Here is a 27095-nt window from a genome sequence, read left to right on the forward strand (position 1 = left end):
CAGTGTCTGCCTACGCCTGCCCCTGGGGGGCAGCGCTCTCTGAAGCTATTAACCAATTGGATTTATAATTGTATACAGATTATATACCAGAAGATTTTTTGGGGGAGACCAAAGCATTTTTTCAATCCCTTCAATCTATTGGTGCCTGCAGCCGCCAGCAACATTACAATTCAATTTAAATTAAAAAGACAGCACAAGAATGGGGCCGTGGGCAGTTTATAGGGACAGTGGCCTCTTTGTTATTCCTTGACAATGGGGTTGTCTGTGCATTTTATCGCATTACAATAGGTTATATCACTGCGCTGCGAAGTTATTAAAAGTGATAGTTTTTAAACAAAAACTTAGTAAGATTCTTATACCCCAGCCCTGATATAAATACTATAGTAGACTGAGAAAGTCAGTTGTCGACTGTATCATAAAAGTGCCCTAGATTCTTATTATAAATAGAGCAACGGTATTGGCTAATGAATCAAACACGAGAGAAAGTATTTGTACAGGGCACATATTGAACGGCGTACTTGAAAGTGCTCTCAAACTTGGTAATAAAGAAAACAAGCATTTGCAATGCAATAGGTCGCGCATTTATCCAAGTTTAAGGTTTCGTCATTGTACATGACAATGACTTTTATTTACATTTTAAAAACAAACATAAATAAAAGTCATTGTCATTTACAATGCCTATAGCTCAAACTTACGTAAATGCAAGACCAATTGCATTGCAATGCTTGTTCATCAATGCAGCAGCATCCCCGTATCAATCAGGCCCACCCCAAAACTGCTCCAATATATGAAAGTGTTGAAGACGCGTCCCTTGAAATAACACCACATCACAATGCATTAACAGTCCAAAAACCAGCTACCACTCCTATCGCTCATTGCCTTCCTTCTTGTCTTAGAGCTCTCTGCTGCTATTTGGCTAAGTTCATGCTATAGCAATACCAAATACATACAAAATACCAGTGGTAGCTGGCAATACAAAAATATGGGGGGTGCCATGTGCCCAACTCACCTCAATGATGTTCCGAAGGTGATGGTGGAGTGACGTCCACCAGGAGGAAAGGGAAGGACTTCCCATCTTGCCCAATGGAACGCAACTCCCAACCAATCCTGGAGCTGCTCTCTGCATGAGAGCAGCTCCGGGATTGGAGGAGCATGCTAACTTAGCACTCACTGTGAGGCTGGGGGCCAGTGCCAGCAATCTCCCGGCCGCTTTACAGCCTGGGTATTGCTGGGAGTACAGTGCACGTTTGGCTCGCCGTAGGTAGCCAGCTGGCCAATCCGGCATGCGCACTGAAAGGGGCAGCAGTAATCCTGCAATCCCGCCCCCCTGCCTCAGTTCGCACTGTACACAGCGCGAGCTGGTGGCAAAATAAAATGGCATTGTCATGCCATTCTATCTACTAATGTTTGCCTGCTGCTCTCGTAGAAGGTGGGGCACGCTCCTCGCCATTTAGGAGGAACCGCCCCTGCGTAATACATTATTTGGTTCTTAGAACAGGCAACCATCTTTGCTGCCACCTTACACCCACATATACAAGAGACATGTCTACCATCTGATGCTCAGACTATTCAGTAGAGCCCTCTGGTCTCACCTGTCCAACACCAAGAACATTCATCCTTGTCACTCAAAGTGACCGAATAACCTAACAGTTCTGATGGGACATCATCACCAGCGAAAAATGCAATGGAAACCTCATAAACACGCTACAATCAGCTCTGCGATGCCACACTGACAGACTGTACACTATGCAAATGCCAATAGCATAACACATAACTAATCGCTAACACAGAACTCATAGCCCAGAGACAGAGATTGAAGTCAGATAAGTACCAGTGGCACTGGGCCATCATTAAAGGGCTAATATAGGAATCCATAGCCCTGAGACAGAGGTAAGACTGACAGCAGCTCTTACAGCTGGAGACATAAAAGTTGGGTAGAGGCAGCTCTTATGTGCCTGAAACATAGAAATAGGACTAACATCTCTTATAGACTGAGAGATAAAAGTTGGACAAACACCAGATCCAAACATTCAAACACATAGAAATAAGACTACCCACAGCAAGGGGAGAAGGAAGGGAGAGAAAGAAAGATTAGGGGCCAGATGTAGGTCGCCCAATACCGGTCGGTAACGGCCGAGATTACCGAATTTCAGCCATTACCGACCGGTATTGGGCTTTTTAGATGTAGGTGGCATTTTTGTAGGATTCAGTATTTTACCGAATGGGTCATTTAAGGATTCGGTAAAATACCGAATTCTTAACATACCGATTCGGTAAATTACCGAATCCAGGATGTAGGGAGCACTCAAGTTGGTGCATTCCTCTGTTGAGTATTCGTTATTTACCACCAACTACAAGTTGGTGGTAAATAATGAAAACCTTTGAAAAAACATTTTTTTTGCTTTTCCAACAGTGCGATGTGGCAGACATACATGCCCTTAGGGCATGTATGTGTGCCACATGTGCACCCATGCACTATTCAGGGGTGCAACAGGGTGTCAAAGTGACACAGTGCCACCCTTGAATGTGTTCCCCCTTTTACCAAATCGGTAAATACCAATTCGGTAATTCCAATTCATTCCTATGGGCTTCCAGGCCCATAGGAATCAATGGGATTTAAATTGTACCGATTCGGTAATACTTACCGATTCATTACCTACATAGCATTTACCGATTCTAAAATACAGAACCGGTAAAATTCGGTATTTTAGAATCGGTAAATGTAGTTTACCAACATCTGGCCCTAAGGGAACAATGGAACAAGATTGTGTTTGCAGCACCTAGAAAGACCGAGCAGCTGCCAGCGGGCTGAAATAAAATGAAATGATTAAAAGCAGTAATCTCGGTGGGCACCTCTTAATATGGCGTCTAGTCACTGGGTGTGAAATCATCTACACAGCTATATTTTGTATACATCGTGCACGTTTCCTTAATCTCTGTAATTTGTACTTTGTACCAGCGCGTATCGCCCTGCAGCGCCCGCTCAGCCGCAGCGCCTCTTCAGCAGGAGCTCTGCACACCCATGGTGTCAATGTTAAAGCGCCTTTCCTGCGGTCTTTGTGATTGACAGTGAGCTGTGCATGTGAAAGGCTTTGAAGACAAGGGCACTTTATTTTTTTGTTCTACTTTACCTCTTCACTTGTTAATAACTTATTTTTATAATGACTCCAAATGCCGCAGTTTGCTTTTCGAAGGACTAATAATGTTTTTTTTTTCTCCATAATTTAACAGGGCTCAGTTTATTGACATTTGAAAGACGTGAAAAGCTGAGTTGGCGGTGTCAGTGGTTGAACTTTGGACTTGCAGGTCACACTGAAACCATCACATGCTGAAATGTGAAGGTTTTGGTGTAAAGAAAGTAGAAACACAAATGCTCAGTAAAAATACTGTTAGTGGTAACATTTTAAGGAGTTTTTATTAATGCGCACACCTCTTTCGCATAATGTACTTCTTTTCTATGAGTTACAGAAACAGTAACTTTTCTTTTTTTTTTTTTTTTTGCTGGCTCGGCTCGTACAGTGGTTCTACTTAGAGCGAATCCAGACCCCTGGCTCGGCTCGGCTCGAGATGGGCTCTTCCCTTCAATTGTTTGAGTTGCCCCCCCTCCCCCACCCCCCCACCCCCCTCTATGCTTATGGAATAATCAGTCTAAAAGACGTACTAACAGAACCAATGGTGCGTGACAAAGAAAGACTCAATGATAAACTTTGGAAAGAACGTTCAAAAATACAAAATCACGACCATGAAAGGGGGGTGGGGAGGGAAAGCGTCGCCAGGGACAACCAGGGATGCAGATTCAAGGATAGGATAGCGTCCGGGGCCTGAGGGGGCCTGAATGCTTCTCAATTAATAGTTTGTTCTCGAAGGGAGCCAAGGGGTGGGGGTGGACCAGGGGCCCCCTCGCCTGCTGCCTGTTTACAAAGTGCTAAAATGGGAACGAGCCCTCTAACTACAGACTCCCATCAGGCCCGGACTGGCCGTTGAGGGCACCGGGCAATCCCCCGGTCGGCCGCATGGGTGGGGGCCGGTTTTGGGCCCCAGGGGGCCGTTTTTGTTTCAGGGTCGTAAAAACGGCCCTGGAACAAAATCGGCAGAAACAGGCCCTGGCTAAGTGCGCGGTCGCACCCCTCACCCCCAACCCAGGGAGGGGGGGCCGGCCGAGCACTTTGCCAGGACCGGTTTCAGTTCCCAGTCCGGCCCTGACTCCCATACACACCATCCAGCAGAAAATGGACAGACTACCCCCCCTTCCCCAATAGGCTGGCGATTCATTTAGGACCTGGGACCACAGTGGCCCGGGCCCTGCCTCGATCCGGTGACGTGCCGGCCAATGACTAATTCGCTGCTGATGGGAAATGCAGAGTCGAGCTGAATGACCATCACTTCCGCCACGGCAATGGCCCTGGGATATATAGATGCTGTCCGGGGCACACGTTATATAGTGCAAACAATGGTTAATAAAGTCCTGTGTATTTGGAGAGATATCATGTGAGGTACACACAAGTAGGTTAAAGTCTCTTAAATTGTTTAATCTTTATCGTAAAAGGACACAACCAGCCAACACGTGTTTTGTTATGGTGGGAAGTATCCCGTGACTTCTTCAGGGCTGAATGAGAAAGCGTACATGTCTTTGGGAAATCGCTCCGCCGGTGATAATTCCGACCTGACTGGTCGGAATTTCGACCCGACCCGGCTGGTCTGGAGTAAGAAAATAAATCATGGATAAGTCCTTCGGAGTGTTAAAAGAAACAGGGAAGCTCTAATGTAACGGAGATCCCAGAAAGTAAGGGCCTGTATTCGTGTTGAGGGGCGGGTCTGCCGCTTCAACAAGACCTCTAGCGGGTGTGCCTAGCAGATTCCAGGCACTCGTTCACCGCTGGTTCACCTCTGTTCCGGAACAGAGAGGACTTCTCCGTTATTTATTACCTTACTCCAGACCAGCCAGGTTGGAATTATCACCGGCGGAGCGATTTCCCAAAGACATCTACGCTTTCTCATTCAGCCCTGAAGAAATCACTGGATACTTTCCACTGTGCCGAAACACGTGTTGGCTGGTTGTGTCCTTTTACGATAAAGATTAAACAACTTAAGAGACTTTAACCTACTTGTGTGTACCTCACATGATATCTTTCCAAATGCACGCGATTTTATTAACCATTGTTTTCACTCTATAACGTGTGCCCCGGACATTGCTTTTCTGAAATTTGTGCGGGTTTCTACCTACACACATGCCGGAGTTATAGGGTAATTCCCCTGACCTGGCAGCACCCTGTCATACATACACCACACATATCATACACACACAAAGCAAGGCTCCATACTTCCTGGTACATCCAAAACCCTACTCTTAAGACAATACGGTATATAGGTGCTCCTTCGCTGGCCTCTGCCTTTTTCGGGGAGCAGAGCATCATGGCGGCGGCCAGAACAACAACAATTTTCACACCCAACCCCATGTTTAGGTGGTGGGATCTTGAATCCTAAATTCACCTCTAGTCAGCAGAGGGGTCCTCCAATACAGACTCCCCAGAACAGCACAAAGAGTAGGGTGCAGCAGTCCTGAGCCAACCAGAGGATGTTTTCCACCAGCTTGGGGGCTAGGGCGCACAGATCACCCGGGTGGGTACGAGGCTGCAGCTCCTAGACCCTCATCGCAGCCGCTCAGGCAGATTGGTGTTTGGGGGGGCGGGGGCCTGGTATGAGGACAAGGGTACAGTGAGGTGGGACTATCCCTCACTGATGCAGGTGTTGCCACCTGTGTGGTCCAATTGCGTTTGGGATTGTGGAAGATCTCTGGTGCTGGCGTTCATGAGCTCATATACTGCACTGTTTATTGTGTGATGCTTTCTTTATCACGAGTGCCTGAATCTTCATGACATTTTGCTAGTATTTGACCTAAGTTTTGTTCCTTGCATGAATGTGTTTTTCAACAGGAGTATGTTTTGGTATGGCTATAATAAAACTGTTCCACCGAGATCATGATCTACGTGAGTTCAAGTCAAGTCAAGGAAAGCTTTATTCGATTGTTATTGTACCAATCATGGAAGCGCAAATACATCAGAAAAATTCATATAAAACTTCATTAGAAATTACACAAGATAAAATCTAAAAATATACAACAATATGTTTAGAATGCCATGAAACCATACGAATACAAATGTTTAATTTTTAAAAACCTGCTGTTTACTGCAAGGGAAGTGCCCAGGGTTTACAGGGCATCAAATATCATGTGTTTTTGCTGCAAGATAGCCTTCTTTAAAAACTTTTTTACTCTCCATGCAATGTGTTCATCTTCCAAGAACTGAAGCCAAATAAAAGCTGGACAGCATTGCCTTACACCTTGATGTTTTAAAAGTGGAAGTATCCACACTTTCCTCAATTCTTCATAAAATTTACAAGAGAACATTAAATGAATCGTGGACTGCTCTGAATGTCACAGGGGCAAAGTGACAGGTTACGTGACCAATCATTCATGGATAGTGTTGTCGTTATTCTGTGGACATTACTCAATCTCAATCTTGTCAGAAGCATCCTATCATGGGCTCCTGTTACAAATAATAGGTAGGGCTCCATTTGTATACAAGAGAGTGTTAACTAATGATGCATACTGCTAGGTTTCACCATTTACCCTGCCATTCTCAAGGAGCCCAATAATTGTAAACCCTCCATTCTCAAAGCCTTTCTCGACGCAGCTAACATAGTGGTGGGATTCGTAAAGTATTTCAGGTGACCTAGGTCCTTCATGAAATTACATACAAAGTTGATCCACGGGATCTTTAAGGCCCCATCCAGACCCATGCTATCCTTCATAATGTCTCTATTTAACTTTGTCTGCTTCTTGGTCCAGATCTTATGCCACAGGAGTACTGGTTCCAATCTGATAAGGTTCATAAATAAAAAGGATGACACAGCTCCTCGTGACACACAAAGGAGGACGTGCTCAGAGGCGCAGATAAAATGTACCGCAAGAAGGAATTTTCCGCCTGCTGCAGTGGGAGGGTATCAGCGAAGCCCCACACCCCTGCCCCATATATAGCAGCTGTGATGCACTTTACTTTAAATATTTGCAAAAGTTCCCCATGCGGCTTCTTCCCCAATTTCTTAGTGAAGGATGCTAGGGCTGTGGATGCTCTTGTAAACACGAGCTTTTTAGTAGTTACCGCTTGGGACCAGGGGTCTCTCTTATTAAGTAAAATGCCCAGATACGAAAAGTTTCTTGTTGTGGCTAACTTATTGCCATCCAGAAACATTTCCCTTCCTCTCTGAGTCCTCTTACCACATCTTATGACAAATGTTTTATAAACATTAATACTAAGTCCCAGATCTTTCATGAAGTCATTGAAGCTGTCTAGGACCCTCTGCAGACCATTTTGTGTCCACGCCATTAAGACCGCGTTGTCTGCATATAGAAGGGCTGGAATAGGTCACCCTCTAGCTTGAGGGAAATCTTGTCCTTGCCTAGTCAGTGCTTTGCCAAGGCCATTTATATACAGATTAAAAAGGAAGGGGCCAGGACACAACCCTGCCTGACCTCCCTCCTAATGGGGAAAGAATCAGTACGCTCCCCTCCTATGCCATAGCGAACACTGGCTGAGGCTCCCTTATACAGTTGTTGCAATAACACTATTATATTTTGGTCAACCCCCATTGCTACCAGGACCTCCCATAGCCTCCCATGCCTTACGGAGTCGAAGGCAGCGGTGAGGTCCACGAACACAAAAAACAAATTGCCCTTTTTTGCGTAGGTATATTTGCCAATCAAAATAGATAGGTTTAGGCTTTGTTCTGTGGTGCCTAGCCCTTCTCGAAAGCCATACTGTAGTTCGGATAATACCCGATTGTCTTCTCCCCAGTCTTGCAAGTGCTCCAAGATGATGCGGCCCACCACTTTTACCATTGAATCGAGAAGGGAGATTGGTCTGTAGCACCCCGGGTTGTGACAATCACATTTTTCAAATATTGGGATACTTATTGATTCAGCCCAGGTCTTTGGTATAGATGTTCTAAAGCTGGCGTTTATAACTTGAGTTAGTATGGGACCCCAGAGGGCGATGTTAGATTTGAATAGTAACTACAAACACAACAATGATGGACAGAATGTGGATCAATGTCACACATTCACCCCAGTCCAAAGATCTGGGCCCAAATCCATCGTTTTTCCACTCCACACCACCCTGGGTTAGACAATGGCGATATGCAAATCAGCGCTGACCCTGTGCCCCATGGGAACAGTCCAGTCCGAACTACAAAAGCCATGTCCTTCCCAGAATGGAAACAAGCATCCGAGGACCGGCCCGGTTTCGAGGTAACACCTCTCTTCAGCCCGGCTAGCTTGATTCCAGTGGTGTGGAGTGCCTGGGACTCACGTCTGAGCATCCCCAGTGCACTTAGAGCGGTAACTACAAACACAACAATGATGGACAGAATGTGGATCAATGTCACACATTCACCCCAGTCCAAAGATCTGGGCCCAAATCCATCGTTTTTCCACTCCACACCACCCTGGGTTAGACAATGGCGATATGCAAATCAGCGCTGACCCTGTGCCCCATGGGAACAGTCCAGTCCGAACTACAAAAGCCATGTCCTTCCCAGAACGGAAACAAGCATCCGAGGACCGGCCCGGTTTCGAGGTAACACCTCTCTTCAGCCCGGCTAGCTTGATTCCAGTGGTGTGGAGTGCCTGGGACTCACGTCTGAGCATCCCCAGTACACTTAGAGCGGTAACTACAAACACAACAATGATGGACAGAATGTGGATCAATGTCACACATTCACCCCAGTCCAAAGATCTGGGCCAAAATCCATCGTTTTTCCACTCCACACCACCCTGGGTTAGACAATGGCGATATGCAAATCAGCGCTGACCCTGTGCCCCATGGGAACAGTCCAGTCCGAACTACAAAAGCCATGTCCTTCCCAGAACGGAAACAAGCATCCGAGGACCGGCCCGGTTTCGAGGTAACACCTCTCTTCAGCCCGGCTAGCTTGATTCCAGTGGTGTGGAGTGCCTGGGACTCACGTCTGAGCATCCCCAGTACACTTAGAGCAGTAACTACAAACACAACAATGATGGACAGAATGTGGATCAATGTCACACATTCACCCCAGTCCAAAGATCTGGGCCCAAATCCATCGTTTTTCCACTCCACACCACCCTGGGTTAGACAATGGCGATATGCAAATCAGCGCTGACCCTGTGCCCCATGGGAACAGTCCAGTCCGAACTACAAAAGCCATGTCCTTCCCAGAACGGAAACAAGCATCCGAGGACCGGCCCGGTTTCGAGGTAACACCTCTCTTCAGCCCGGCTAGCTTGATTCCAGTGGTGTGGAGTGCCTGGGACTCACGTCTGAGCATCCCCAGTACACTTAGAGCGGTAACTACAAACACAACAATGATGGACAGAATGTGGATCAATGTCACACATTCACCCCAGTCCAAAGATCTGGGCCCAAATCCATCGTTTTTCCACTCCACACCACCCTGGGTTAGACAATGGCGATATGCAAATCAGCGCTGACCCTGTGCCCCATGGGAACAGTCCAGTCCGAACTACAAAAGCCATGTCCTTCCCAGAACGGAAACAAGCATCCGAGGACCGGCCCGGTTTCGAGGTAACACCTCTCTTCAGCCCGGCTAGCTTGATTCCAGTGGTGTGGAGTGCCTGGGACTCACGTCTGAGCATCCCCAGTACACTTAGAGCGGTAACTACAAACACAACAATGATGGACAGAATGTGGATCAATGTCACACATTCACCCCAGTCCAAAGATCTGGGCCCAAATCCATCGTTTTTCCACTCCACACCACCCTGGGTTAGACAATGGCGATATGCAAATCAGCGCTGACCCTGTGCCCCATGGGAACAGTCCAGTCCAAACTACAAAAGCCATGTCCTTCCCAGAACGGAAACAAGCATCCGAGGACCGGCCCGGTTTCGAGGTAACACCTCTCTTCAGCCCGGCTAGCTTGATTCCAGTGGTGTGGAGTGCCTGGGACTCACGTCTGAGCATCCCCAGTACACTTAGAGCGGTAACTACAAACACAACAATGATGGACAGAATGTGGATCAATGTCACACATTCACCCCAGTCCAAAGATCTGGGCCCAAATCCATCGTTTTTCCACTCCACACCACCCTGGGTTAGACAATGGCGATATGCAAATCAGCGCTGACCCTGTGCCCCATGGGAACAGTCCAGTCCGAACTACAAAAGCCATGTCCTTCCCAGAACGGAAACAAGCATCCGAGGACCGGCCCGGTTTCGAGGTAACACCTCTCTTCAGCCCGGCTAGCTTGATTCCAGTGGTGTGGAGTGCCTGGGACTCACGTCTGAGCATCCCCAGTACACTTAGAGCGGTAACTACAAACACAACAATGATGGACAGAATGTGGATCAATGTCACACATTCACCCCAGTCCAAAGATCTGGGCCCAAATCCATTGTTTTTCCACTCCACAGCACCCTGGGTTAGACAATGGCGATATGCAAATCAGCGCTGACCCTGTGCCCCATGGGAACAGTCCAGTCCGAACTACAAAAGCCATGTCCTTCCCAGAACGGAAACAAGCATCCGAGGACTGGCCCGGTTTCGAGGTAACACCTCTCTTCAGCCCGGCTAGCTTGATTCCAGTGGTGTGGAGTGCCTGGGACTCACGTCTGAGCATCCCCAGTACACTTAGAGCGGTAACTACAAACACAACAATGATGGACAGAATGTGGATCAATGTCACACATTCACCCCAGTCCAAAGATCTGGGCCCAAATCCATCGTTTTTCCACTCCACACCACCCTGGGTTAGACAATGGCGATATGCAAATCAGCGCTGACCCTGTGCCCCATGGGAACAGTCCAGTCCGAACTACAAAAGCCATGTCCTTCCCAGAACGGAAACAAGCATCCGAGGACCGGCCCGGTTTCGAGGTAACACCTCTCTTCAGCCCGGCTAGCTTGATTCCAGTGGTGTGGAGTGCCTGGGACTCACGTCTGAGCATCCCCAGTACACTTAGAGCGGTAACTACAAACACAACAATGATGGACAGAATGTGGATCAATGTCACACATTCACCCCAGTCCAAAGATCTGGGCCCAAATCCATCGTTTTTCCACTCCACACCACCCTGGGTTAGACAATGGCGATATGCAAATCAGCGCTGACCCTGTGCCCCATGGGAACAGTCCAGTCCGAACTACAAAAGCCATGTCCTTCCCAGAACGGAAACAAGCATCCGAGGACCGGCCCGGTTTCGAGGTAACACCTCTCTTCAGCCCGGCTAGCTTGATTCCAGTGGTGTGGAGTGCCTGGGACTCACGTCTGAGCATCCCCAGTACACTTAGAGCGGTAACTACAAACACAACAATGATGGACAGAATGTGGATCAATGTCACACATTCACCCCAGTCCAAAGATCTGGGCCCAAATCCATCGTTTTTCCACTCCACACCACCCTGGGTTAGACAATGGCGATATGCAAATCAGCGCTGACCCTGTGCCCCATGGGAACATTCCAGTCCGAACTACAAAAGCCATGTCCTTCCCAGAACGGAAACAAGCATCCGAGGACCGGCCCGGTTTCGAGGTAACACCTCTCTTCAGCCCGGCTAGCTTGATTCCAGTGGTGTGGAGTGCCTGGGACTCACGTCTGAGCATCCCCAGTACACTTAGAGCGGTAACTACAAACACAACAATGATGGACAGAATGTGGATCAATGTCACACATTCACCCCAGTCCAAAGATCTGGGCCCAAATCCATTGTTTTTCCACTCCACAGCACCCTGGGTTAGACAATGGCGATATGCAAATCAGCGCTGACCCTGTGCCCCATGGGAACAGTCCAGTCCGAACTACAAAAGCCATGTCCTTCCCAGAACGGAAACAAGCATCCGAGGACTGGCCCGGTTTCGAGGTAACACCTCTCTTCAGCCCGGCTAGCTTGATTCCAGTGGTGTGGAGTGCCTGGGACTCACGTCTGAGCATCCCCAGTACACTTAGAGCGGTAACTACAAACACAACAATGATGGACAGAATGTGGATCAATGTCACACATTCACCCCAGTCCAAAGATCTGGGCCCAAATCCATCGTTTTTCCACTCCACACCACCCTGGGTTAGACAATGGCGATATGCAAATCAGCGCTGACCCTGTGCCCCATGGGAACAGTCCAGTCCGAACTACAAAAGCCATGTCCTTCCCAGAACGGAAACAAGCATCCGAGGACCGGCCCGGTTTCGAGGTAACACCTCTCTTCAGCCCGGCTAGCTTGATTCCAGTGGTGTGGAGTGCCTGGGACTCACGTCTGAGCATCCCCAGTACACTTAGAGCGGTAACTACAAACACAACAATGATGGACAGAATGTGGATCAATGTCACACATTCACCCCAGTCCAAAGATCTGGGCCCAAATCCATCGTTTTTCCACTCCACACCACCCTGGGTTAGACAATGGCGATATGCAAATCAGCGCTGACCCCGTGCCCCATGGGAACAGTCCAGTCCGAACTACAAAAGCCATGTCCTTCCCAGAACAGAAACAAGCATCCGAGGACCGGCCCGGTTTCGAGGTAACACCTCTCTTCAGCCCGGCTAGCTTGATTCCAGTGGTGTGGAGTGCCTGGGACTCACGTCTGAGCATCCCCAGTACACTTAGAGCGGTAACTACAAACACAACAATGATGGACAGAATGTGGATCAATGTCACACATTCACCCCAGTCCAAAGATCTGGGCCCAAATCCATCGTTTTTCCACTCCACACCACCCTGGGTTAGACAATGGCGATATGCAAATCAGCGCTGACCCTGTGCCCCATGGGAACAGTCCAGTCCAAACTACAAAAGCCATGTCCTTCCCAGAACGGAAACAAGCATCCGAGGACCGGCCCGGTTTCGAGGTAACACCTCTCTTCAGCCCGGCTAGCTTGATTCCAGTGGTGTGGAGTGCCTGGGACTCACGTCTGAGCATCCCCAGTACACTTAGAGCGGTAACTACAAACACAACAATGATGGACAGAATGTGGATCAATGTTACACATTCACCCCAGTCCAAAGATCTGGGCCCAAATCCATCGTTTTTCCACTCCACACCACCCTGGGTTAGACAATGGCGATATGCAAATCAGCGCTGACCCTGTGCCCCATGGGAACAGTCCAGTCCGAACTACAAAAGCCATGTCCTTCCCAGAACGGAAACAAGCATCCGAGGACCGGCCCGGTTTTGAGGTAACACCTCTCTTCAGCCCGGCTAGCTTGATTCCAGTGGTGTGGAGTGCCTGGGACTCACGTCTGAGCATCCCCAGTACACTTAGAGCGGTAACTACAAACACAACAATGATGGACAGAATGTGGATCAATGTCACACATTCACCCCAGTCCAAAGATCTGGGCCCAAATCCATCGTTTTTCCACTCCACACCACCCTGGGTTAGACAATGGCGATATGCAAATCAGCGCTGACCCTGTGCCCCATGGGAACAGTCCAGTCCGAACTACAAAAGCCATGTCCTTCCCAGAACGGAAACAAGCATCCGAGGACCGGCCCGGTTTCGAGGTAACACCTCTCTTCAGCCCGGCTAGCTTGATTCCAGTGGTGTGGAGTGCCTGGGACTCACGTCTGAGCATCCCCAGTACACTTAGAGCGGTAACTACAAACACAACAATGATGGACAGAATGTGGATCAATGTCACACATTCACCCCAGTCCAAAGATCTGGGCCCAAATCCATCGTTTTTCCACTCCACACCACCCTGGAATCAAGCATCCGAGGACCGGCCCGGTCTCCTCGGATGCTTGATTCCGTTCTGGGAAGGACATGGCTTTTGTAGTTTGGACTGGACTGTTCCCATGGGGCACAGGGTCAGCGCTGATTTGCATATCGCCATTGTCTAACCCAGGGTGGTGTGGAGTGGAAAAACGATGGATTTGGGCCCAGATCTTTGGACTGGGGTGAATGTGTGACATTGATCCACATTCTGTCCATCACTGTTGTGTTTGCAGTTAGATTTGAATAGATCAACCGGCACTCCATCTGGGTCCGGGGCCCTTCCCCCAGACTTTTAGAGAGCGCTGTGTTTACCTCATCCAGTGTAACATGCAGCTCTACACTACCTGACTGAACTGTGATGGAAGGGAGGTGTTGTGGATCAGATGCTCCTTGCCCATTATAAACCTTAGTATAATGGTTAACCCCTTCCACGCTCATGACGAGCTGGGCTCGTCATGAAGTAGCCTCCTCGCACGCTCATGACGAGCCCAGCTCGTCATGAATAATGGGATTTACAAATTCTCAGCACAGGAGGGGAATATGCTGAGCAGCGAAGTGGTTAATCCATACCTCCTCCGAAATTGTGATCTCAATTGTTGGCTCGTTACCGTCTGATAGAAGGGGGGCCCTTACTGCCCTCCAAAATGCCACACTGTCTTTCAGTAAAGCCGCTGTGTGAAGTGTTTCCTAAGCTTCCTGCCTCAAGATACATTTTCTATCCATGATGGCCCGCTTGTACTCTAATCTAGCCCGTCTCACCCGATCAGGGGATCTAGGTTGCCTATGCAACTTCTGTTTCAGGTTAATGTGTGCTTGTGTGCAGTGCTTATCAAAACACCCTTGTTCTTTATGGTTATTATGATGTTTCGCAGTTAATAAACTCCTGATCTCATTACACATAGTTCGAAAAAACTGGACAATGCTGTCACAGGGGGATGTCTCATTCAAACAGATGTCAAAGGGATAATTTGCTATTCTTAAGTAGTTTAGTAATAACCATCACTGGGTCCACTTTGGACCAGCGTACAGAATATTAATTAGTTCTGCTCAGTTCAAGGTTGCCTGTTAATGGAAGGTTTTGTTTGACCTTATTAGGTTTACAAGGAGGAATTTTAACCTCCAAACAAGGTGGAAAGTGGTCACTCATTGGGTTATCACCGACCATAAAAGAAGAAACCCTGGGTGCAGATGAGCATGAAACTAACATAACATCGATTGTAGATGCTAATCCTCTTCGTTAAAAGTACATGGCATGGGGACAGGGGTTAGAAGGTCATCCACAAAGCCCAAATCATTCATATACACAATCTCATTAAACAGATCTCCCAGTGGTGTGTGACAGAAGTGAGTGTTGCGCCCCCCACCATCATTCTCAAGTCCACATGTTCTGGTGTCAACAGAGTTACATATTGCACAGTTGAAATCCCCCATCAAAATAATCATGCAATCAGAGGTGTCCGCATTGCAGATATCTAACAAAGTCTCCGATAGCTTCTCAACCACAGAGCTAATTTTCCCAGGTGGTGCATTGTTATACAAGTTGGCCAAAACTATGTGTTGATTAATGCCCAATGAAAACTCTAAGGTATGATAATAGGGGCCCTCCAGTTACAAGAATATTCAAAATGTAATTACAGAGTCCACCCTTAGGTCTGCCCCCTAAACCCTTTGTTGCTGGAGTATTAAACGTCTTAAAACCATTTATGCGGATTGGGTCCAGTGACCATGTTTCCTGCAGTCCCAATGCATCAACGTTAGCTATGACCTCACACCAGGCAGGATCTTGGGTTTTTAAAGGCAGCCCCGCAATGTTCCATGAAGTGATCCTCCAAGCAGGGTCCACGGAATTGGGCAGAAGACTAGTTGGCAGCACGCGTGAGTTCAGTTGGTGCCCCGTTTGGGTTGTGTTGGGGCACCACTGGGGTTTTTTCAGTCCCATGGTCAGTGAAACAGATTAAACAACACTAGACTGGGAACAATATATCCCGTGAAGGAGACTTTGGGTGAGGGACACAAGTTTTGTAAACTTTTCCCATGCTTTTTTTTCACTCAAGCAGCGAAAACAGTAACAGTAGCAGGGCTACTTTCTTAAACAAGCAATGGCAAAGCCAATAGATCACGTCTATGGGGTAGAGTGGGGTAAAATGGTGTAGATTTTGGTACAGGGAGGTAGGTACACTGGAGTGGAATAGATTGGAGTCGAGTCGAGTGGGGTAGACTTTATAGGGGAAGATTGGAGTGGAGTAGTGAGGAGGTTTGGAGTTGGGTAGGGTAGATTGAAGTGTAGTGATATAGATTGAATTGGGGTAGATTCAAATGGGGTGGATTGGGATATAGTGGTGAGGAGTGAGGTAGATTGGAGTGGGTTGGGGTAGAGTGGTGTAGACTGGAGTGGAGTAGATTGGAGTGGGGTAGTTTGAAGTGCGGTTGATTGGAGTAGGGCGGAATGGGTTGATTCGAGTGAGGTGGATTGGAGTGGGTGGGTTGGGGTGGAGTGGGTTAGAGTGGACTGGAATGGGTAGATTTGAGTGGAGTGAGGTTGATTGGTGTGGAGTGGGGTAAATTGAAGTATAATTGATTGTGGAAGACTGGGGTGGAGTGGGAAGATGGGAGTAGGGTGGGTTAGATTTGGTGGATTGGAGTGTGTAGATTGGACTGGACTGAGATAGAAAGAGGTGGAGTGGGGTAGATTGTAGTGGGGACAGTGGAGTGGGGTAAATTTGTGTGGAGTGGGGTAGATTGGAGTGGGATAGATTGGAGAGTGGCATGGAGAGTGGAGTGGGGGAGAATGTGGAAGGCTGGAGTGAGATTGGGCGGGGTAGATTGGAGTCAGGTGGAGTGGAGTAGAATGGAGTACATTGAAGTTGGGTAGATGGGGTGGAGGATAGTGAGGTAAAGTAGATTGGGGTGGAGTGGGGCAGGGTAGAGTGGGGTGGAGTGGATTAGATTGGAGTGGGGTAGATTTGAGTGTGTAAGATTAGATTTCAGTGGAGTGAGGTTGTTTGGGGTAGAGTGGAGTGTGGTAGAAAGGGGTTAAGTGGAGTGGGGTATATTGGGTTGAGTGGTGTACATTGGCATGGAGTGGGGTACATTGGCATGGAGTGGGGTACATTGGCATGGAGTGGTGTACATTGGCATGGAGTGGGGTACATTGGCATGGAGTGGGGTACATTGGCATGGAGTGGTGTACATTGGCATGGAGTGGGGTACATTGGCATGGAGTGGGGTACATTGGCATGGAGTGGTGTACATTGGCATGGAGTGGGGTACATTGGCATGGAGTGGGGTACATTGGCATGGAGTGGTGTACATTGGCATGGAGTGGGGTACATTGGCATGGAGTGGTGTACATTGGCATGGAGTGGGGTACATTGGCATGGAGTGGTGTACATTGGCATGGAGTGGGGTACATTGGCATGGAGTGGTGTACATCGGCATGGAGTGGGGTACATTGGCATGGAGTGGTGTACATTGGCATGGAGTGGGGTACATTGGCATGGAGTGGGGTACATTGGCATGGAGTGGTGTACATTGGCATGGAGTGGGGTACATTGGCATGGAGTGGTGTACATTGGCATGGAGTGGGGTACATTGGCATGGAGTGGTGTACATTGGCATGGAGTGGTGTACATTGGCATGGAGTGGTGTACATTGGCATGGAGTGGGGTACATTGGCATGGAGTGGTGTACATTGGCATGGAGTGGGGTACATTGGCATGGAGTGGGGTACATTGGCATGGAGTGGTGTAGTTTGTGGTAGATTGGAGTGAAGTAGATTGGAGTAGATTGAAGTTGGATAGATTGCAGTGGAGATTGAAGTAGAGTGGGGTAGACTAAGGTAGTTGGCAGTAAAGTGGAGTGGGGTAGTATAAACTGGAAAGAAGTGGGGTAGATTGGAGTGAGGTCTATTTAGGTGTAGTGGGGTAGATGGGGGTGGAGTTGGTTAGATTGGAGTAGCTTTGGGTACATTGGGGTGGACTGGAGTTGGGTAGAGCGGAGTGGGGTAGATGTGAGTGAAGTGCAGTAGAATGGGGTGGAGTGAGTTAGATTTGAGTGGGGTTGATTGGGCTAGATTGCATTGAGTGAGGTAGACTGGAGTAGGGTGGGGTAGATTGGAGTAGAGTAGGTTGGAGCAGAGGGAATTGGGGTAGAGTAGAGTGGGGTAGATTGGGGTGGAGTGAGGTAGATTAGGGTAGATTGAGTGAAGTTAGGTAGATTGGAGTGGAGTAGATTAGCTCATTGTGGAGTGGAGTGGTAGATGTGGGTACATTGGTGTGGAGTGAGGTGGGTTAGGGTAGACGGTGTGGAATGGGATAGACCGGTGCAGCTTGAAGTGGAGTGAGGTGGAGTGGAGAGGGGTGTGTGGAGTAGAGGAGCATAGAGTGGGGGAGTGTTGAGTGGAGTGGTGTAGAGTGGAGTGGTGTAGAGTGGAGTGGTGTAGAGTGGAGTGGTGTAGAGTGGAGTGGTGTAGAGTGGAGTGGCATTGAGTCGTGTATTGTGTCGAGGAGGGAGTGGTGTAGAGTTGAGTTGTGTGATGTGTCGTAGAGTGTCAGAGTGGAGAATCGTAGAGTGGAGTGGTGTAGAGTGGAGTGGTGTAGAGTGGAGTGGTGTAGAGTGGAGTGGTGTAGAGTGGAGTGGTGTAGAGTGGAGTGGTGTAGAATGCAGTGGCATTGAGTCGTGTATTGTGTCGAGGAGGGAGTGGTGTAGAGTTGAGTTGTGTGATGTGTCGTAGAGTGTCAGAGTGGAGAATCGTAGAGTGGAGTGGCATGTTGTTGAGTGCAGTGGAGTGTCATAGAGTGGAGTAGGGTGTTGTGACGTGGTCTAAAGTGGAGTGGTGAAGTGTGGAATATGCATGGTGTGGTAGCGCATTGCAATTACTGACAACACATTTTCAATTTAAATACCCATTACATTTATACCGAAATGCAGTTTTACTACGCACAAAGGATAATGTGTGGAAATGACATTACCTAGTCTATTGATGTGTTTTGATCATTTGCACGTTTCTGGCTGGCATCGCTTTAGCAATGTTAGTTTACATGTTTAGGCTTGCATGATAACGTTCTGAGAACATGTTGTACGTGCTGCTTGTTTTCAGACAGCCTTTCTTGCTATGTGATCTGTACACTCTGTTCAAAGCTAGGAACACAGAACAAGATATCCTAGTGCCTGCGTTGCCAATTCGGAGACATCTTCTAACATCTAGATGTATTGCAACAGAGCTGTACCTCTAACAGTGTGTTTTTTAATATATAAATGGTGCACTGCCCCTTAAGGATCAGAGGAGCACTACAGTCATGACTGTCCTGGAACAAATCCTGTGTTCAACATGCAGCTCTGCTGACGCTGATCTTTAATCCTGCAAAGAAAGATTGCCACTCCAAGCCACTTCCTTGGCTGAGTCATGCAGGTATGGGGCTCATGCCAACCTTCGAGATCAGGCAGAGGGTACAGCCACTATGCTCACAGAGTGGTGGTAGTGATAGGTGGAAATATATAGATATCAGATCGCCATGGTTGGATTGTTTCTTCTTTTCACCATGTTCATACTGCCGGTTACATTGCTTTGTTTTATCTGCCTAATAATCATAGTTCATTTTCTCTATGCAATACTATAATTGTTTCAATAAATGTACTGAAAATGTTATTCTTATTTTTCGTGTGTTTAGCCTGCACATGCATAAGTAAACAATGAGAGGGTAAGGTTATGGTTCCACTATTCCTTTGGGGATCAGAGTGTCATGTCCGAGGTTGCCAAAATTACCTGCCACCTCAGAATGGTTATTGGTTTGCGTGCAGCACTGTGAGATAGCTAGGAATTGGGCCAACAGTCTTGGATGGTTTAGAATGGCTCAGTACCTACATTCTGAAGTTCTGTCATCCTAATACCCAGTCCTACCTTTTTATTGGGAACCGTATAAGAATGTGTACTTTACTAATTATGATATATTCTGAAACATCAAGACAGTTCATTTTTGGTGTGTGCTAGAAAAGATAACATCCTACACCCTCTCCTCTCACATGGATACTCAGCAGGATTGTCACATAAATTCTCTCACTTTGAAGTCAAGGAAAGAAAAGTTAACACCAAGCTCCCTCAGAAAAGAGTGTGACATTCGACCTCTGCCTTTGACTGCACAGCAAATGTGACAAGGTAAGAGCAAGATGTAAAGGCCCGTTTACAGAAAGATATTACTCAGAAAGATACCGTAAATAATGGATGATCACAGGAGGGACGATCTCAAGCTGGACAGCCTAAAACAAATAAAGCCAGCAAATAGAAAGCCAGAAAATGTGAGTTACGAACCGTAAAGCCAATGGTAAGCAACGGGCGGAATGCATTCCCAGGGAAGCAATCCGAATGCCTACAGGAAGTCGTAGGACAAGACAACTCCACTGTCTGGTAGGCTTCAACCGTAAAACAAGGTTATTTAATAGGGTCCAGGTCGCTAACAGAGTGGTGACGGGTCTGCTTTAAACTTCAAACACACTTGTTCTAAAGTCACTTCTTTGAGAAGAGACTCCTAAGAGAAGAGGCTCGAGAACAGGTGTGTTAGAAGTAAGTGTGAGGCCTGGGACCCAAATTTGCTGAGGAGCCCTCTGGATGCTTCTTCCGTGTTTGCAGGTGTGATAAGCAGCACCTCAAACTATCACAAAATGCACGTGAGGAAGAGAGAAAACCTGGCAACTGGCGCCATCTAGTGGTCGGGCCTGGAAAACCACCTCATGATCAATGAGGCAGGCTTGCTTGCAATTACAAATCTATAAATAGATGTTGCTGATTAGGAGCAGAGTCCTGGAAAGCAAGGGGACTGAGGCATGATGGCCTCTCTGCCCTCCTCCCCTAGCGACTGCCCTGCTCCGGAATGTCAACATATGTACAGTGTGTTCATCAATAAAACAGGAGGAACAAATATGCAGGAAGTGGGAGTTTGTCTAGCGCTGTACACACACTCTTGTGGTCATTACAAAGCCCTGTGTCTGTTGCAGTTGGTGGGAGGGGTGGAGTGCAACAAGATGCAAGGTCATGCCTTCCTACTCAGTATTGCTCTAATGCTCCTGTCGAAGTTGGAGATCGGATGAATGCCTTTCTAAGTAGTTTGTTTTTCTTTATTTTTCCGAACAGAACTCTTATCTCTGGCAGGGGTGTAAGGCATTCCAGTTTGAGTTTGAACTTCGACACGCGGGATTCGCCTCCGTGTGTTTTTCATCTGAATGTGATTTTTACATAATACTATGTGCGTGGAAGAGCTTGTAGGTGAGGTGGAGGAGTGGGAAGTCAGGGGCTACCTCCCAATTTTCCCAGGTCCATGCATGATGTGCTGTTCCAGTTTTTTCCCTTTGAATTCTGGGACTTGTAGTCCTGTTTTATAATGGCATAAACAATACTCAAGTCCCAGAATTCAAAGAAAAAACCTGGACTGGAGCCTCACATAATGCATGGACCTGGGACGCATGGCAGGGCTAAGGGAGAGTGACAACACAACGAGAATTGAAGTGACAACAGTGCAGAGACAGATGCGGTGCAAAGAAAAGGCAGTGCTTAATTTGAAGCACTGCTTTCCGGTGCTCAGCACCAGCACTTAATTGGCGACATCGGCACTTAGGACAGCTGCCACATGGTGGTGCTGTTTGTCTAATTTAGAGATAAGCACGACGACAATTGTTTATTCATTCTAATGGCTAATACCTGCCACGCAAGCCATTCTTATGCTGTGGGGCCTGGAATAGTCTGATTGTCGCACTTGTGGGAGTGTGATGTTAGTAGTTGCATTGTTACTATCTTTGGCAGCGCTGGCCGGGAGCTGCAGTGACTTAATGACAAGAGAGCCCTGGCACGTATATTGTAGTTACAAATTAAGCACTGGCAGAGTTTGTGATATTAAGAGTAAAGCTCGAGACCCCATGGTTGGGGGGTGCCAAGAGGGAGCCGGAAATGGTCAGGCTGCATGGGCCTGTGGGCCTCTCCCGCCCTCTCTGACGCAGGATTGATGCGTCATACACGGAACCCCTGCTGCTACGCATTCCATAGCGCCGAAGCTGCACCTCGTGGTATTAATAAACACTGACGCAGCCGCCAAAACCGAGTTTTAGATTCCAGCTTTTTGTGTGCAAGTGTCACTGTACTATAACCACACGTTGTTAAATGTAATATGCAATAAAGAGAGCGCCATTTTGATTCGTGTTGCTGCCCGATCCTTCCTTCGGAATGAACGAGAAGGAAACCTTAAGATGAAAGATACATTGAGGGCGAGGACAGAGATGAACAGAAAACTCACGGATGTCCCAAAACAAGACGAAGAGGCCGGTTATTGAATGAACACATCACGTCTTCCTTTCGGGTTCACACACGTTTAAATGACCTGCTAGGTGTGACCGCAGCAGCTGTCTTTATTAAAAGGCACGGGTTTCAATGTCGCGTGTAAGGATAGCAATGGGCAGTTCACGACCCCTCGGTTTGGAACAGCGGTTTTAGAAAGATATACCGATTTGTCCAGGATCACACAGTTAGAAACAAGATTCACAACCCAGATCTCCTGGTCCCACAGCTTACCACGAGCACATGGCTGTCTCTCTCTTGTGCACTCTGAGGTGCACACGAGTGCACTTCAGAGTGCCAGAGTTGGACTCTCGCAGACTCTGCCAGCTTCCATCCTACTCTTGAACCAGGAAGAGACGGTCCCAGTGGTGAGCCAAGCAAACTAGTACAAGAAAGCCTCTCTCTCCCATTGGCCCCATCACGTGAACTCCACGAACGGCACACTAGGGTTTCAACATGACTACTGAGAGCCTCGGTCACACACCTGTGAGCCGGTGCCAGCCAGGGAAGAGGTGGGTAATGTAAGGCACCCTAAGACGCGCACAATTTAGAAAAACGCACATGGAACACACTTGAATGTTCACTAGTGCTTCAACCAGGGCGTCACCATTAACAACCCCCTCAGCTGTGCTGGTGGTGTGGGAAGTGATGTGTCCCTGGTTCCAGTTCTGCTGCAGGAACTCAACCCACTGAGATAACTTGCTGAGAGGTGTGAAGCCATATAGGCTTTTCACACACTTCAACCTTCATCCCGCAGTGGGATTCCTACCTGGGTACGGTTACCAGTGTCACTCATGATGTCATGTGTCCATTCTTGGGGACTTTTTATGTTATAAAATGTTATAATTTGAAACTTTTATCCAATGGGCTTCCACTAAAGTGAAGAAGGTACCTTGCTTGTTATAGTGTGCTAGTTAACGTAAACAAATCATTCAAGAAAACGTACAATTCCCAGAATGCACCTGGTTGTAAACGAAAGCCCTTGCGAGGACTTTTAACCATCTTCTACGAGGTGGTGTTATCTGATTCCCCACCCACACTTTGCCTCTTCCAGCTTGGCCCCTCCTATCGGACCTGCCCGTCCCCCATCCGATGCCACCCTACCTGGAAGATGTCGTTGGCACACTTGCGGCACAGGTTGTGCTGGCAGGGCAGGATGACCACCGGCTTGGTGAACATCTCCAGGCAGATGGGGCAGATGAGCTGCTTCTCCAGGTTGTCCATGGTCTGGGTATCCCCCATCGCCGGCTTGAACCCCACAGCAAAGTTCATATCCGCCAAGGTGACGACGGTGCAGGCGGCTACCACTGTAAGGACGGCTTGGCGGTGGATGACTCAGCTTCCGCTATGTCCAGTGTGGTGGCAGTGAGCTGCTTCCACTGCGGTGGAAGGAAGGCTTGGCGGTGGGCCACGCGACTCCCACTGCGGCCAGTGACCGGCGGGGTGGAGGTGAGCTGCTTCCACTTTGGTGGAAAGACGCCTTGGTGTTGGATCCCCACGGTCAATGAAGGGTTTGGCGGCAGGGAGCGGCTACCACTATGGAGGAAGAGCAGCTTGGCGGTGGATCACGCGGCTCCCACTACGGTCTGTGTCCAGTGTGGTGGCAGTGAGCGGCTACCACTGTGGTGGAAGGACGGCTTGGGGGTGGCTCACTCGCCTCCCACTGCGGTCCCCAGATGTCGTGATGTGCTGCTACCACTGTGGTGGAAGGATTCTTGGCGGTGGATCACCCAGCTTCCGCCACGGCTAATGTCCAGCGTGGTGGCAGTGAGGGTGCTATGGGGGTGTCCGGTGAATATTGGCCGGGTCTGGTACCTCTGGAGTGGCCTCGACGAGTGCCGCGATGGCCCACTCCAAGGCCTGAGTCTTTACTGAGCCGGGGCTCAGCGGCAGCAGGGGCTCAGCTTAAATTTAGCAACACTCCTGTGACTGATAAGCACATGGCACAGTGTTTGCAAGCCGGAGGGACAGACAGGGGGGGCCAGGGCACATTCCTGGGTCCATTTTTGTCCTGGGTAACTCGAGAGGCCGACATAGCAGGGCCAGCTGTCAGCGGACGCATTGTGTGACCCTGAGTCACTGGCGCCTTTGAGGCCTCGGGTGTGGGGGCCCAAACGGCGCTCCGTAGCGATGACAGAGGCCCCCACGTCACCCGGAGCATCTTCATCCAGGCCGGGCTTTCTGGCCAACAGAGCTGTGCATCCCGGGACATGTAGTCTGCAATATATAAGGGCTGGTGAAACTACGATCACAAGCATGCGAAGCGCTGTTTGCTGAAAAAATAAATACATTAAAATAAGGGACTTGTCGTTAGGCCGTTCAGATGAGCTCATTTGAGGCTCTTAGTGGGTGTGATGCTCACACCGCACCGACAAAGAAGAACACACATGGGGAGGGCATCGAACAGCCACAAAAAGTCAGATCACAGGCCTCTGGCGAAGGGTTTTGTATTTGTGAACCGAAGCCGAATGGCGGTGTTTCTTTTTAAGTTTTAAAAAACGTTGGTAGTCATTAAAAGCACCCCATAGTTTAACGAAAAAGATCTTTACATCGGCTTTTCATGCTTATGCATATAAAAACCAAAATGTCTGTGACAGATGTTCGGACTGCAACGTCATACCTGCCCCCAAAGGCCACAAACGCCTACCCGCGCAGATCAACCCATTCCACACCACCTCTTAGAATACGCCAGCTTCCAAGCACTATACAAGAAACCGCAAGATTACACAGCCCCGCCCCTTCCCTGTCAATCACACGCACGTCACTCACCCCTCCCCCTCCCCCATACTCGAATCAAGTACTCCAGGCTGTTGTCTAGTTCGAATATGGGATGGCTTTTCACTTCCGACATCTAACTATGATTGTCCCTAATAGTAGAAACAGACATCATATATCTGACGTCACATTATATACAGTAAGCGGCAGCTGTAACCAAAGCCATCATTCACCCCTATTGGGGAAACTGTACCCAATCTCTTGATCTAAAAGTATGGGAACTGCAGGGCACAAGTCCTAAAAAAAAAAGGAAGTGGGGGGACCCTGACGTCACGACCGGAAGTGACGTCACGAAAGGTGGTCGCACCATCAGACTCGTTGCCGCCCCTCGCTCACCCCTTAGATGCGATTGCATCAGAGAAGCCAGCGCGTGAGCAGCGTGCTGTGAGCTCCGATCTCGCCCCAGAGAGGCCAAAGAGTGAATGTGTGGCTCCATTTGCTCCAGTTATCGAGCTCCCTGTAAAATAAGTGGGGGGACTCCGTCCACCCGCGTGGTACCCCAACTCGAGCCCTTGCCGGAGCTGTGCCCCTGGGTGCAACGGGGGCGGGGCCAGCGAGTGTGGAGCAGGGGGCACAGGCAGGGCTAAAAAGATCAGAATATTCTGTAAATGTTTTGGTGGACTTTCACCTACAGAAAGATGCATATTAAATATAACGTGCACACCTTAAATGAAAAATAAATGCAACTTTAATTTATCTTTGGGAAATGCATTTTTACAATCCAGGGCCTAAATATCGGACTGAGAGGATCAGTGAATGCTGCCCGCCCGGGGCCCTGGGCTCCAGGGATGCGCGGCTGATTGCGGTCTCTCGTTAGAAGAAAGCGACTTGGAGTAGCTGTGTGCCTTACTAAACCAATCATTCGTTTTTTCTGGTAGGACAGCTCGGTTGGTTAATGCGCTCACTTCAGGTGTTGGTGGGTGTGACCAGACCGAGACTGATTTGAACCCCGGTGGATGCACGGGCAAACAGTGACGTGTATACAGAGTGCTGAGAGGTCCAAGCCTTTGCCAGAAACCACCCTGCATATGTCATTACTTTAAAAAGTTTATTACATACAGTATAAGAGAAGTTGCACCCGGTATAAATAGACTGTCGGAAAATGTGCAAAAAAAGCTTTTTTGTTTAAAAGTTTACAGTGCTTTCAAAGGATGTTTTTGGAAAATACACACTGATTGTACCTAGTGCAAACCATTTCTATTGGTTTCCATTAGAAAAGACACATTCCTAATTCTATCAATTAAGCCCTATAGTGGCTCCCAAACAGCCTGTAGATTTGCCATAAAACAAATTACTCATATTTCCATTTCTTTCAGGCCGCGGGCACCTTGGAGAGAAGGCTTGCGTTGTCTTTATCTGCGTCTCCTTTCACTTCATGCAAGAGGGGTCCTTTCTTCTCCCCTTGGAACCTGCAGCAATTCAACTATCTAGGAAAGTTTTTTTTAAATAGAAAGTATGGGAACGGTTTTGATCAAATTCATGAAGCTTGGGAACGCCGTTCCTCTGCCCACTTCCATCGCGGATTTCGACCATGGTTAGTGTTTTACGCTTGTTCTAACACTTGAATCTCACTTGCACGAGGTGCAAATAGACCTGAACTTTGGGGAGGGGCTGGGGGCAGCTAACACTCCCAGCCAGGCCTGGCCCTAGCACTGATCGCACACAGTGCAACCATCTTTTTTGGCGCCCCTCCCCCATTTCCGCCTTCTCAATGAATTCCCTCACTTCCACTCACCAACAATGCACCTAATCTCTCTATAGCCTCTTTCTGACAAACATTTCATTTTTTTATAGCACTAGTCATAGTTCACTCACACTCAGTTCTGTGATCTGCATGATACATGTTCTTTCTAGTAGGCATATTGACCCTCTGCATTGTGTGGGTGACCGGAGTGCCCATGTGAGTGCACGGTGAGCGATGCAACAGTGTGAGAGTAGGGTAAGAGGAGTGACTGCAGGGTGAGGGAGGTGACCATATGAATCTGCGTGCGGACATAAGTTTAGAGTGGGACCAATAAATGCATGGTTAGTGATGGCCTTCTTTGAGTGAGATTGCAGAGTGAGCAGTGAGGGAGGCAGGTGAGTGAAGTGTCACATGAGAACGGTGAGTAGTGTGCTTGTGTGACTGCAGGGTGAGGTACAGGGTGAACAGCACAAGTGCATTGTGAGTGCAGAGTGATCACTGTGAGTGCGGTGATCACTGTGAGTGTGGTGATCAGTGTGAGTGCAGGGT

General features: G+C 48.3%; 1 protein-coding gene across 1 annotated transcript in view; it reads right to left on the reverse strand.

Moving 5' to 3' along the window:
• TRIM54 (tripartite motif containing 54) overlaps positions 1-23456 on the reverse strand; it is a 181066-nt gene extending 157610 nt beyond the window's left edge. The window contains exon 1 of the mRNA XM_078648291.1: positions 23192-23456. Coding sequence (XP_078504417.1) covers positions 23192-23359 — 168 coding nt within the window. The 5' untranslated portion in view covers positions 23360-23456. The remainder of the gene's footprint in view (positions 1-23191) is intronic.
• Positions 23457-27095: the final 3639 nt, after the last annotated feature.

Source organism: Lissotriton helveticus, chromosome 6 (genome assembly GCF_964261635.1).
Source record: "Lissotriton helveticus chromosome 6, aLisHel1.1, whole genome shotgun sequence".
NCBI lineage: Eukaryota > Metazoa > Chordata > Amphibia > Caudata > Salamandridae > Lissotriton > Lissotriton helveticus.